Below are 12,627 nucleotides of genomic sequence, written 5' to 3'. Positions count from 1 at the left end.
CCAAAGTACTGGAGTTTCAGCTTTAGCATCATTCCTTCCAAAGAAATCCCAGGACTGATCTCCTTCAGAATGGACTGGTTGGATCTCCTTGCAGTCCAAGGGACTCTCAAGAGTCTTCTCCAACACCACAGTTCAAAAGCATTAATTCTTCGGCGCTCAGCCGGTGATAATGAAGACCTAATACCAATGCTGCCAGTGGTACCAAGGGACTTTCTCAGAGCAAGCTTTAGGGCTGTGTTCACTTGATATCCAAAGATGGCTCTCTCCACCTGGCCCTCATGGGCCACAGTGTACTGTTTACTGAGGCTGGGCCTCAACAAACCCTCAGGCGATCATCTGTAGACAACTGGGAATCCGTTAAGGACACATAACCTAGAAAGGACACTATATCCCGGAAGCCCTGCAAGGGGGCTCCTCACAAACATTTTCAGAATTACCACACAGAAAAAAAGGACCAGGATCCAAACATCCCACGCTACGTAATTTGGTCAAAACAAGGTCCCCCCACTTTGAAAACGAAACAGCCCTGATTTTCCCCACTTAAATCAACATACAGAAAGCAAAGTAAAACCTCGGACTTCTCTGGTGGTCCAGTGGTTAACATTTGCAATGCAGGGGACACGGTTTCCATCCCTAGTTGAGGAACTAAGATCCCACGTGCCACAGAGCAACTAAGCCCACAAGCCACAACTACTGAGCCAGAGCACTCTGGAGCCTGTGTGCCTCAATGAGAGATCCCGCATGATGCAGCTAAGACCCGACTCAGCCAAATAATACTAAAAAAAAAAAGTAAAAAGAAAGAAAAGTAAAATCTGTCTATATTCATCCCGAGTTTAAGAGCTGTAAGTATTCTCCCAGACATTTGTGTACACATACATATGTACACAGAGGACTGTGAAATACATGTCTGAACAGATTTTCTCTTTCAACAATAGATGAGGGCACCCTGCTGTAACATGGCCACAGCATAGCCAAAGCATAGCTAAGAATTTAACCAGAAAAGTGAGAACTAATCTGCCTGATGTACAGAGCCTGCTGGCTACACCTAAATCTATTTTCCCTCCTTCCCAAGATGACAGCATTCTAAGCTGCTGCCTGGGTACTAAAGGCCAAATTCTTAAGTCTCGTTGCAGCTAAGTTCTGGTCAATGCAAGAGCTGAAGTGTACCATGTCCAGGTCACTTCCTTAACACGCCTTCTTTTTCCTACGGGGTGGAAGGTCATTTTGGTGGTGCACCACCTTAGACCATGCAGCCAAGGGCGATACCCCAGGCACAGCAGAATAAAGAGACAGAGAGTATCTTGGCCCTGAAGACCTCACAGAATAGGACATGTATCTGAGAGAAAGCAATTGTTCTTGTCTCAGCCTTTGCTAATTTAGATGCCCGAGTATCAACAGCCTAATATACTAATCAAAACAAAGTCTCAAAAAGAAATTCACAATTGTGTGGCTCTGAGTGATACTACAATACTACTTATGAGAAGAATACTACTTCCCACAAGCTCTTGAGAAAGCACGCATTGCACAACAGAGGAGGGGCAGAGATGCAGGTAGGCACAGCTCTGGGGGACAGCAGTGGCGCTCTGAGGTACCACATCACCAAGGCTAGAAGACAGTGCTCCAGCACCCAAGGCCTGTACCCTCGGCCCCTCAGCTGGCAGCAGAGAAGTGGGTGGTCCTGTTCCATGAGGTACATGGGCACTGCATTCTGTATATAACGTACTGCATAAGAGAACAGGCTTTAGAAACAGAAAGACTTGAGTCTGAATTCTGGTTATACTTAGTAGTCTGAGAACTTGTACAAGTTACCACTTCTAAATTGTGATAGGAATACTGCACAGGTTTAAACAAGCAATAAATACAGGCTTTTACTATGATAGGCTAATTAAATGACAACTTTTAAAAGACTATTACTGATGAACCAACTGAAATCTGGATAGTTACCTCGTTAGATAAAAAAACCTTCTTTTCTGGCATGACTAATTTACAGAGCTCTCCTCACTCGGGATGATGACACTACATCCTTGGTGGCTCTTAGAAGTGAGAGGCTGCCTTCAGCTCAACCTAGAGCTTGTTGGCTACACACTATGACATCAACATTCATGAATGGATCTAAATCTTTAATTAACTCATTGTATTCATTTCCTTTTGTTGCTACAGCAAATTAACCACAAAACTAATGGCTTAAAGCAACACAAATCTCTCATCTTACAGAAATCCACAAATGGGTCTCACTGAGTTAAAAGGCAAGGTGTTCACGTTCCTTTCAGAGGTTCTTGAGAATTCATTCCCTTGCCTTTTCCAGCTTCTGGAGGCCATGTGCATTCTCTGGCTTGTAGCCCCGTTCCTCCAAGTACAAAGAAATGAGCACAGCATCTTCACACCTCTCTGTGACTGATTCCTCTGCTTCCCTCTTTCCTGTTTAAAGATCCCTGTGATTACACTGGGACCATCTGGATAATCCAGGATAACTTCTCCAACTCAAAGTGAGTTGACTAACAAACTTAATTTCTCTTTGCCATGTAATCCTACATATTCATGGAGTCCAGGGACTAGAAGACGGACATTTTTGGGGGGGTCATTATTCTATTTATCACAGTCATTTATGTTTTCAGAACAAATAACTTCAAATGTCAGAGTCTAAGAAGAACAGTGATATTATTTTGACAGCAAGAGAGGAAGGCTGCTCTAGTCAGGGAGAGTAAGAGCTCCACAGGGAAGTGTGTGCCAGGTGCATACTGGGACCAGCAACTTGTTTTTGCTCCACTGGACGACAGAAGTCAAGCCCAAAAGTTAGGGAGAAAAGAGAGAAAGCGAGGTGAAAATAATCACTGTGGCCTCTGCATATTGTGAAAAACTGATCCCTTTTAACTATGATAAATGTAACTTTGCTGCTATTCTAAAGGCCAGTAAATAATTTTTAAAAATGTGTTCCACTGTCAAGGAACTAGATAAAGAACAAACTAAACCCAAAGCTAGAAGGAAGGAAATAATATATAAAGTAGAGATAACCATCGAGAATAGGAAAAAAACCAACAAAGTTGAGTTGGTTTCTAAAAAAGATTAATGGAATTTACAAACTCTTAGCTAATTAAGGAAAAAAGATTAAAATAAAATCAGAAATGAAAGAGGGAACATTTCAACCAATACCACAAAAATAAAAAGAATTGTAAGAGATTAGTATGAACAACTGTACACCAATAAGCTGGATATCCTAAAAGTAAGGGATAAATTCCTAGAAACATACAACCAACCAAACCAATATGAAGAAAACAGAAAACCTGAATAGACATATAACCATTACAGAGATTGAATCAGTAATCAAAAACCTCTTGGCCTAGGAGAAAAGTTCTAGAAAAACCCTACACCTAATGGTTTCACTGTTGAAGTTCACCAAACATTTTTCTTGAGAAGAGCAATTCTTCTCAAACTTTTCCAAAGGGGAGGGAAATTTTATTTATTCTGTGAAGCTAGTAATGCTCTGATATCAAAACCAGACAAAGACACTTCAAGAAAATTACAGAACAACATCCTTTATGAATGTGGTGTTGATGCAAAAATTTTCAACAAAATACTAGTGAAATGAATTCAGCAGCATGTTGAAAGGATTATACACCATGACCAAGTAGGATTTACTCCTGCATTGCAAGGATGATTCAATTTATGAAAATTGATAAAAGTAATGAATCATAGTAACAGAATGAAGGAAAATAACCACATGATCGTCTCAACTAATGCCTAAAAAGCATTTGATAAATGCTTTCATGATAAAAACTCTCAAAAAAGTAGGTATAGATGGTAACTATACTACTTCAACAAAATAAAAGCCATATATAAACAGCCTATAGCTAATATGATACTTAAAAGTAAGGACAAAGATGCTTGCTCTCACCACTTCTCTTCAATATAGTACTGGAAGACCTAGCCAGAGCAATTAGGCAACGAAAAGAAATAAAAGGCATCTAAATTAGGAAGAAGTAAACCATCTTTGTTTACAGATGATCTCATATGCAGAATACTCTAAAGATCCCACACAAAAAAAACTTAGAATAAATGAATTCAGCAAAGTTTTAAGATACAAAATCAACACATACAAAAATCGGCTGCATTTCTATACAGCAACAGTGAACAATCCAAAATGGAGCCTCAAGAATAAACCTGACCAACAAGATAACAGACTTAAACACTAAAACCTGCACATTTCTATAAGAAATTAAATAATACACAAATAAATGGAAAGATGGGATTCCCTAGTGGCTCAGCGGTAAAGAATCCACCTGCCAATGCAGGAGATGTGGGTTTAATCCCTGAGTAGGAGAGATCCCCTGGAGAAGGAAACGGCAACTCATTCCAATATTCTTGCCTGGAAAATCCCATGGACAGAGGAGGCTGGCAGGCTACACAGTCCATAAGCTTGTAAGAGTATGTCACAACCTAGCAACTGAACAACAACAAAACGGAAAGACGGCCCATGTTCACGTATTGGAAAACATAATATTGTACACCAATACTATGCATAGAACCAATATAAAACCTAACAAAATTCCAACAGCATTTTTTGCAGAAACAAAAAAACCCATCCTGAGAAAGAAGAAAAAAGCTAAAAGACCATACTAATCAGGGTTCTCTAGAGAATGAGAACCACTAGGAGTTATAAACACACATACACACACAGAGAAAGAAGAAGAAAAAAGAGAATAAGTATCAGATCAGATCAGTCGCTCAGTCGTGTCTGACTCTTTGCGACCCCATGAATTGCAGCACGCCAGGCTTCTCTGTCCTTCACCAACTCCCGGAGTTCACCCAGACTCACGTCCATCGAGTCAGTGATGCCATCCAGCCATCTCATCCTCTGTCGTCCCCTTCTCCTCTTGCCCCCAATCCCTCCCAGCATCAGAGTCTTTTCCAATGAGTCAACTCTTCCCATGAGGTGGCCAAAGTACTGGAGTTTCAGCTTTAGCATCATTCATAATTCCAAAGAAATCCCAGGGCTGATCTCCTTCAGAATGGACTGGTTGGATCTCCCTGCAGTCCAAGGGACTCTCAAGAGTCTTCTCCAACACCACAGTTCAAAAGCATCAATTCTTCGGCGCTCAGCCTTCTTCACAGTCCAACTCTCACATCCATACATGACCACAGGAAAAAGCATAGCCTTGACTAGACGGACCTTTGTTGGCAAAGTAATGTCTCTGCTTTTGAATATGCTATCTAGGTTGGTCATAACTTTCCTTCCAAGGAGTAAGCGTCTTCTAATTTCATGGCTGCAGTCACCATCTGCAGTGATTTTGGAGCCCAGAAAAAGAAAGTCTGACACTGTTTCCACTGTTTCCTCATCTATTTCCCATGAAGTGATGGGACCAGATGCCATGATCTTCGTTTTCTGAATGTTGAGCTTTAAGCCAACTTTTTCACTCTCCTCTTTCACCTTCATCAAGAGGCTTTGTAGTTCCTCTTCACTTTCTGCCATAAGGGTGGTGTCATCTGCATATCTGAGGTTATTGATATTTCTCCCGGAGATCTTGATTCCAGCTTGTGTTTCTTCCAGCCCAGCGTTTCTCTTGATATACTCTGCATACAAGTTAAATAAACAGGGTGACAATATACAGCCTTGATGAACTCCTTTTCCTATTTGGAACCAGTCCGTTGTTCCATGGCCAGTTCTAACTGTTGCTTCCTGACCTGCATACAGATTTCTCAAGAGGCAGATCAGGTGGTCTGGTATTTCCATCTCTTTCAGAACTTTTCATAGTTTATTGTGATCCACACAGTCAAAGGCTTTGGCCTAGTCAATAAAGCAGAAATAGATGTTTTTCTGGAACTCTCTTGCTTTTTCGATGATCCAGGAGATGTTGGCAATTTGATCTCTGGTTCCTCTGCCTTTTCTAAAACCAGCTTGAACATCAGGAAGTTCACGGTTCACGTATTGCTGAAGCCTGGCTTGGAGAATTTTAAGCATTACTTTACTAGCGTGTGAGATGAGTGCAATTGTGCGGTAGTTTGAGCATTCTTTGGCATTGCCTTTCTTTGGGATTGAAATGAAAACTGACCTTTTCCAGTCCTGTGGCCACTGCTGAATAAGTATTAGAACTGGCAATTACAGAGGCCAAGAAGTCCCAGTATCTGCCAGCTGGAGACCAGGAGAGCCAGTGGTACAATTCAGTTTGAAAGCCCAAGAACCAGGCACTCTGATGTCCAAGGACAGATCAATGTCTCAGTTCCAACAGAGAATGTATATTCACCCCTTCTCTGCCCTTTTCTTCCATCCAAACCCTCAGGGGACTGGAAGATACCCAGCTCCATATGGTGAAGGCCTTTTTTTACTCAGTCTAACTGTTCAGATGTTAATCTCTTCAAGAGACATTCTCACAGACACACCACGAAGTAACATTTTACCACCTATCTGGGCATCCCTTCACCCAGTCAAGTTGACACAAAAAATTAAGAATCACAGAGGACTCATACCTTCTGATTTAAACTTACTACAATACTGCAAGTGTCAGTGAGAATGTGGAGAAATTGTAACTCTTGTACATGGTTGGTGGGAATATAAAATGGTGCTATAATTATGGAAAACAATATGATGATTCCTAAAAAAAGTAAAAATAGAATTACTATAAGATCCTACTATCTCACTCCTGGGTATATACCTAAAAGAACTGAAAGCAGGATCTCCAAGAGGTATTTATATTTGCAGTCACCTTCACTGCAGCATAATTCACAATATAGCCAAGAAGAGAAAGCAACCCAAGTGTTTAACCAATGAATGGATTTTTAAAATGTGGTATATGTATACAATGGAATATTATTCAGTCTTGAAGAGGAAGGAAATCCTGTCGCGTAGTTCAACATGGATAAATCTTGAGGACATTATACTAGGTGAAACAAGCCAATTACAAAAGACAGATACTGTATGATTCCACTTACATGAGACACCTAAAGCAGTCAAATTCACAGAAATACAAAGTGCAATGGTGATCGCTAGGGGTTGGAGATGGGGGAGGGGGGAAACAGGGAGTTATTTAATGGGCATAGAGTTTCAATTCTGCAACATGAAAAAGCTATGGAGATCTGCTATGTAACAATACACTTAACACTTGTGGAACTGTACATTTAAAAATGATTAAGATTGCAAATTTCATATTGTATTTTTTTGACAATTAAAACTTTTTCTTTAATTAAAAAAAATTTTTTTTAATATGCTTCACTATATCTTAACAGCTGAAACTAAAATCTGGACCCCAGTATCACTTAAGCAAATCCTTCCAAAAGAAAGCTCAATTACTAAACACTTTCAACAGGGACCGAGGACCAAACTCCTCCCACTCACCTTCGTTTTGGTGCCCTAATGAAGAGCTCACAGAGGAGCCTGCCCTGCTCATCCTTATAGTCTCGGATGGTGTTGTAGAGTTCATGGCACACAGCAATCTACACATAGGAAAAGGAGAAAAATCACCAGAAAATTGATCAGAAAGTCATGGTAGGCATTAGGATTATTAAAAAAAAAAAAAGCCAGGAGAAAGGATGAATCCCCAAATTCCCACATGGGAACCCAAATCTGAAATAGGCTGACATTATCTCTCATTTAAGATCATTTAAATGATTAAATCTGTCATCAGAATGTGGTACTAGTGCTTTTTCTTTTCTTTGAAACCGAATCAGTTCATACCACCCTTGCTTAAAAAGCATCCAGCAGAGGGGCTTCTTACCAGCCAGAGAATAAAATCTAAACTCCTAACACTGCCCACAGAGTACGCAGGGTACACTCCGGCTGGGCAGACTCTTGCCAGTTTCCTTCTCCCTCTTGACCCTCTCTGTAATCACAACACATCAAACCCATTCCTGAGCCAGCTCCTCGGTCTGGAACATTCTTCCCCAGCGCTCTGCAGGGCTGGTGCCTTCTGATCAGAAAGAAACCTTTCCTGAAGATATGGCCAAAACATCCCGGATCATCCAAACTTTTCTTCATAGCATTCATCAGTAACTGAGGCTACTTTTTTATTTATGTGCTCATCTGTCTACATTCTGCTTCTCCAACACTAGCCTCTAAGTTTCACGTGAAAAACTAGCTCACCTTACACATGGTTATATTCCAACCACCACAAGAGAGCTTGGCACAGGCAAGCACAGTTACTCAAGTGACTATATGACAAAAGAATATTCTTTATTATTTCATAATATTAAATTATACTATTACTGTAAGGCTTTTGGCTAAATATTTTCATGAAACAAAGATTAAGAAGATCAAACCAGAGGAAAAAGAAGCTGAAAGCCCTTGCATCTTAACAGCTTATCATTACAGGAAGGGTAGGGAATCGTGCAGAAGGCAGAAACTGTGATTCAAGTTACTTACAGGGTCTACAGTTGGAAGACTGGAAAGTCTCCTCCTTTTCCTGCTTGGGCCTGGTGTAGACACAGAATGGTGCCCATCATCAAAGTCCCCACTGACACTACTGGAAGGGGAGGTAGCTCTTCTTCTCTTGGAACCCATGGAATCCAACTTCTTCTATAAAGAAGAATTAGCCATGTTCTTAAATTGAAATTTATGCTCTGCCACCAAGCCCTCAGCTGGCCACCTGCTACCAAGCTTCAGATATGTTCACTGTTGCAAAGAAGCTTAACTATGCTTTTTCAATGCAAGTCCTAGACCTTGCTTTAGCCCCTTCACTTATCAGAATGCTACACTTTCCGCTGGATGGGACAAATTCAGCAAAAGTATACTCATCTGTATTTACCAATTTTGAATGACAACCACTTCTGGCCCCAAATTTACCCTGGAATGGAGTTTGAAAATCCACATAACACAGTACACCCACATATAATGGTGTGCTGGCATACTGCCTCAGGGTCAGAGACCCTAAGGAGGTCAGCTCTGGAGTGAGCAGCCTCATCTGTTTTCCCCAGAGTTCCTTACGATTATGACCACTTTCTAGGAAGGCCAGGATGAGTGTGTGTGTCGGGGGGAGACCTGCAGAAGCAGACTCTGTGGCAAAAGAGTAGGGGGATAGAGGACCTTCTAGCATTTCAGATGTACCCTAAAATTAACACACTGAAAATAAATTTTCTCCACTCAGTAAGGAAAGCTTCACAAGACATAACCCAGAAAACACTCAACTTGCCATACCTATGCTAACTAAAGTAGCAAAACTCCATTTGGAAATTTTTCTGTCAATTCAGACTAACCTTTTCAGTTCTTTGACGTATTCTATCCCCATGAGCTCACTACTTTACATTTCAGTAGAAGATCTGGAAGAATACCTCAAAAATGAGATTTTAGGTCCTCCTTGGCCTCCCAGAAACATGTAAATATTTGCTCTAGTTTTAGGCAGGCTGCTAAGTAATCTTTACACAACTTTACTATATATATTTGACTATAACATAAAAAATGCAACCACTGAAATGACCTGCTACATCGAGAGGAAAAGGATATATACCCAAGAAAGTCCTACAATGCTTATACAATTTAACAACAGTATCAAATAGGATACTGTAATTTCAAAGGTCTTTCTCTAAATAAAAAAGAAAAACACTGATCCTAGGGTCTCTTATCAACATCCAATTTCAGGAAACAGACACCAGCAGCTGAAAGAATGGGTTGCCAGTAATATGAAGAGAAAAACTAGGGATTTGCAGGGAATAAAAAACAGGAACAAAACAAACCAACAAAATAAAAATTCTGGTAGCCAACTAACAAACAAAAGAAGTCTCTCATCTCTTCCCCTGAACTACAGCTCACATGGTGTTTAAAAACTGAGTCTAATATCATACGGTTCCTTCCTCTAGGACTTAGTTTGTTATACAGTGTATTAGTTTGCAATTGGCTACAACTGGCTAAGGCTTCAAAGGACTTAGGCCAAGGCCAGCCAAGTTTTGTTGATTTTTATTTGTTTTATAAAAGGCTGATAAAGTGGCCTCAGTTGAGTAAGACGCAGAAACTAAGGACCAAGCTTTTATAAACAATCTATGACAAGGACTCAAGTGAATCTGATGAACATAAGGCAGGACTCTATGAAAAAGATAACAAAATTTAAGAAAGGTAGAAGGGAAAAGCCAAAGAAGGACAGAAAAGGGAAAGGATGTAGATGATCAGTAATTTACCAGCTTTACCAGAGCACAACCAGCTCCTCGAAAAGCCAGTCTCCTCATTATGTCTGAAGGCCAAGTGAAGCCACAGGGAGAAAGCAGGGCTTTAGAAGTGCTGATTCAATGTTAATGTATTCAAAACTGAAAGAGAAGAACAAGGCAGAGAAGGGGGAAATAAAAAGAAGGGTCAAAAGGAGTAAAAATGATTACGAATAGGCAGAAAACATTCAAGCAGAACTGCTAAAGAAAGATAAGAGAACTGGAGAAAATAAGTGTATCAGTTCTCCTGCACCAACCAAACTTCTGCAAAGGCTCAGGCACTAACAGTATCTGATATTCCTTCCATTGTAACACCAAATGCTTTTCACATGCTTAAAGATGTCTCACTGAGGTTCCCCTTTACTCACATGGAATGACTGTCAATTCCAGGAACGAAGCATGCCTGCCCAATTGCCCCCTAGTCAATAAGAGCAGAGTTCAATCACAGCTGGAATGGAGCATGAACACATGTGAAAGGCTCACATGAGACACCAACTGTTAGCAAGCTGGAACAAACCAAGAATGGCTTATGGTGAGCAGTCTGGTAAACTCCTCCCCACCAAAAAAATCCAGAGAGAGACATTTCTTTCCAAAAGTCCTATCAGCATTGAAAAGATACTACACACAAATTTAGAAAGGTTGTTTCTTTTTTTTTTTTTTTTTAAAGCCTTTCAACCAATTGGGAGAAGGTCAAAATTACTTTTATAAATAACTCACTGAAAATCAAATAACAAAAAACGTAAATCACTGCGGGGGAGAGGGCGTGGTGTATGCTGTGTGTCTGTTAGTCGCTCGGTCATGTCCGACTCTCTGCGACCCCACGGACCACAGCCCGCCAGGCTCCTCTGTCTACGGGATTTACCAGGCAAGAATACTGGAGTGGGCTGCCATTTCCTTCTCTCTGTGTGTATCAGTTCCGTTTAGTTGCTCAGTCGTGTTCAACTCTTTGCGACCCCATGGACTGCAGCACCCCAGGCTTCCCTGTCCATTACCAACTCCCAGAGCTTATTCAAACTCACGTACATCAAATCGGTGATGCCATCCAACCACCTCATCCTCTGTCGTCCCCTTCTCCTCCCACCGCCAATCCTTCCCAGCATAAGGGTCTTTTCTAGTGACACAGTTCTTCGCATTAGGTGGCCAAAGTATTGGAGTTTCAGCTTCAGCCTCAGTTCTTCCAATGAATATTCAAGACTGATTATAGTCTAGACCATATATTGTCCAAAATAACTCCAATCATTAATTTACTTTGATAACAACAAAAAGATTCAACTTAAGTATAATTTTCAAATATTTTGTCATTTAAAGAACACATTTTAACATGTACTTTGAAAGTCTGGCAAGAAAAGCAATGTGCCCAGGTGGGTGGGAGGAGCAACAAGACCCGAGCTCAGAAGTGAAGACTAATAAGAGACACGGGTCTTCCTTCTTTAATGATCTGTTTGAGGCTGGGTCACAACCTCTCAGATCTGTTTCTTCATTTCTAAAATGAAAACAGTAGTGTATATATCAGGGCTCAGTGGTAAAGAATTCACCTGCCGACACAGGAGCTGCAGGTTCGATTCCTGGGTCAGAATCCCCTACAGAAGGAAATGGCAACCCATTCCAGTATTCTTGCCTGGGAAATCCCATGGACAGGAGAACCTGGCAGGCTACAGTCCATGGGGTCGCAAAGAATCAGACACGACTGAGTGAGCACACATGCAAAGTGTACATATCTCCCTTGGACTGTTTTGACAATGAATGTACATGAAATCATTTTGAAATGTCACAAGGGAAGCCTCTGAAATATCAAAGTGCAACAAAAATGTTAAAACTTAACTCTAGGATTTCATTCTCCCTTGTGCACAAGAAAAGCAATTTATCCATTTTTGTCACCTGACTTATAGCACAGTTTCAGTGATCAACTAATCTATTTAACAAATGTAGTAAAAGTGCACTTAAGTAAAATATTAAAAAAAAAGTTTGTGTAGTTTAAAAGGCTTGTGAGCATCCATTCAACAATTATTTTTCTATAAAGAGAAAAGGAATAGATTCTGAAGCTTAGTTACAACTTTTTAAATGGCATTGATTACAGTCACATGTCCAAAATCTAACAACCAATGATAAATTACAGTGGACAGTAAAGAATAACTTTACAATGTGCAACCGGGAAAAAATTACTCAGTATAGCCAAATGGTGTATTCTGACAGTTTATAGACTTTTACTACTCTCCTGTATTTCCAGTGATTCTTAGTGCTGTAACTTATCTTTAACACAATAATCTTGGGGAAAAAATCACTTATAATGCTTCGTGTTAGTCATTCAGTCGTGTCCGACTCTTTGCAACCCCAAGGGCTGTAGCCCACCAGGCTCCTCTGTGCATGGAATTGTCCAGGCAAGACTACTGGAGTGGGTTGCCATTCCCTTCTCCAGGAGATCTGCCCAACCCAGGGATCCAACCCGGCTGGGTCTCCTGTATTGTAGGCAGATAGCGTTCTCAGCTTTCAGTATTTGTTCTATGCCTG

The 12,627-nt window shown here is 40.7% G+C and overlaps 1 protein-coding gene across 18 annotated transcripts in view; it reads right to left on the bottom strand.

Moving 5' to 3' along the window:
- The window catches only part of PBRM1 (polybromo 1), a 107,028-nt gene that overhangs the window by 93,037 nt on the left and 1,364 nt on the right, over positions 1-12,627 (bottom strand). For 8 of the 18 annotated variants that reach the window (XM_010851712.1, XM_010851725.1, XM_010851729.1 and 5 more), the window contains exons 1-3: positions 10,096-10,477; positions 8,351-8,503; positions 7,328-7,425 (exon numbers count right to left, since the gene is read on the bottom strand). In XM_010851712.1, coding sequence (XP_010850014.1) covers positions 7,328-7,425; positions 8,351-8,503; positions 10,096-10,143 — 299 coding nt within the window. In that variant the 5' untranslated portion in view covers positions 10,144-10,477. The other 10 variants (XM_010851720.1, XM_010851719.1, XM_010851727.1 and 7 more) reach the window with 7 other exon arrangements.

This window comes from Bison bison, unplaced genomic scaffold (genome assembly GCF_000754665.1).
Source record: "Bison bison bison isolate TAMUID 2011002044 unplaced genomic scaffold, Bison_UMD1.0 scf7180017864304, whole genome shotgun sequence".
Taxonomy (NCBI): domain Eukaryota; kingdom Metazoa; phylum Chordata; class Mammalia; order Artiodactyla; family Bovidae; genus Bison; species Bison bison.
Note: the sequence above shows the minus strand (reverse complement) of the source record. Positions and strands in the feature narration are given on the sequence as shown.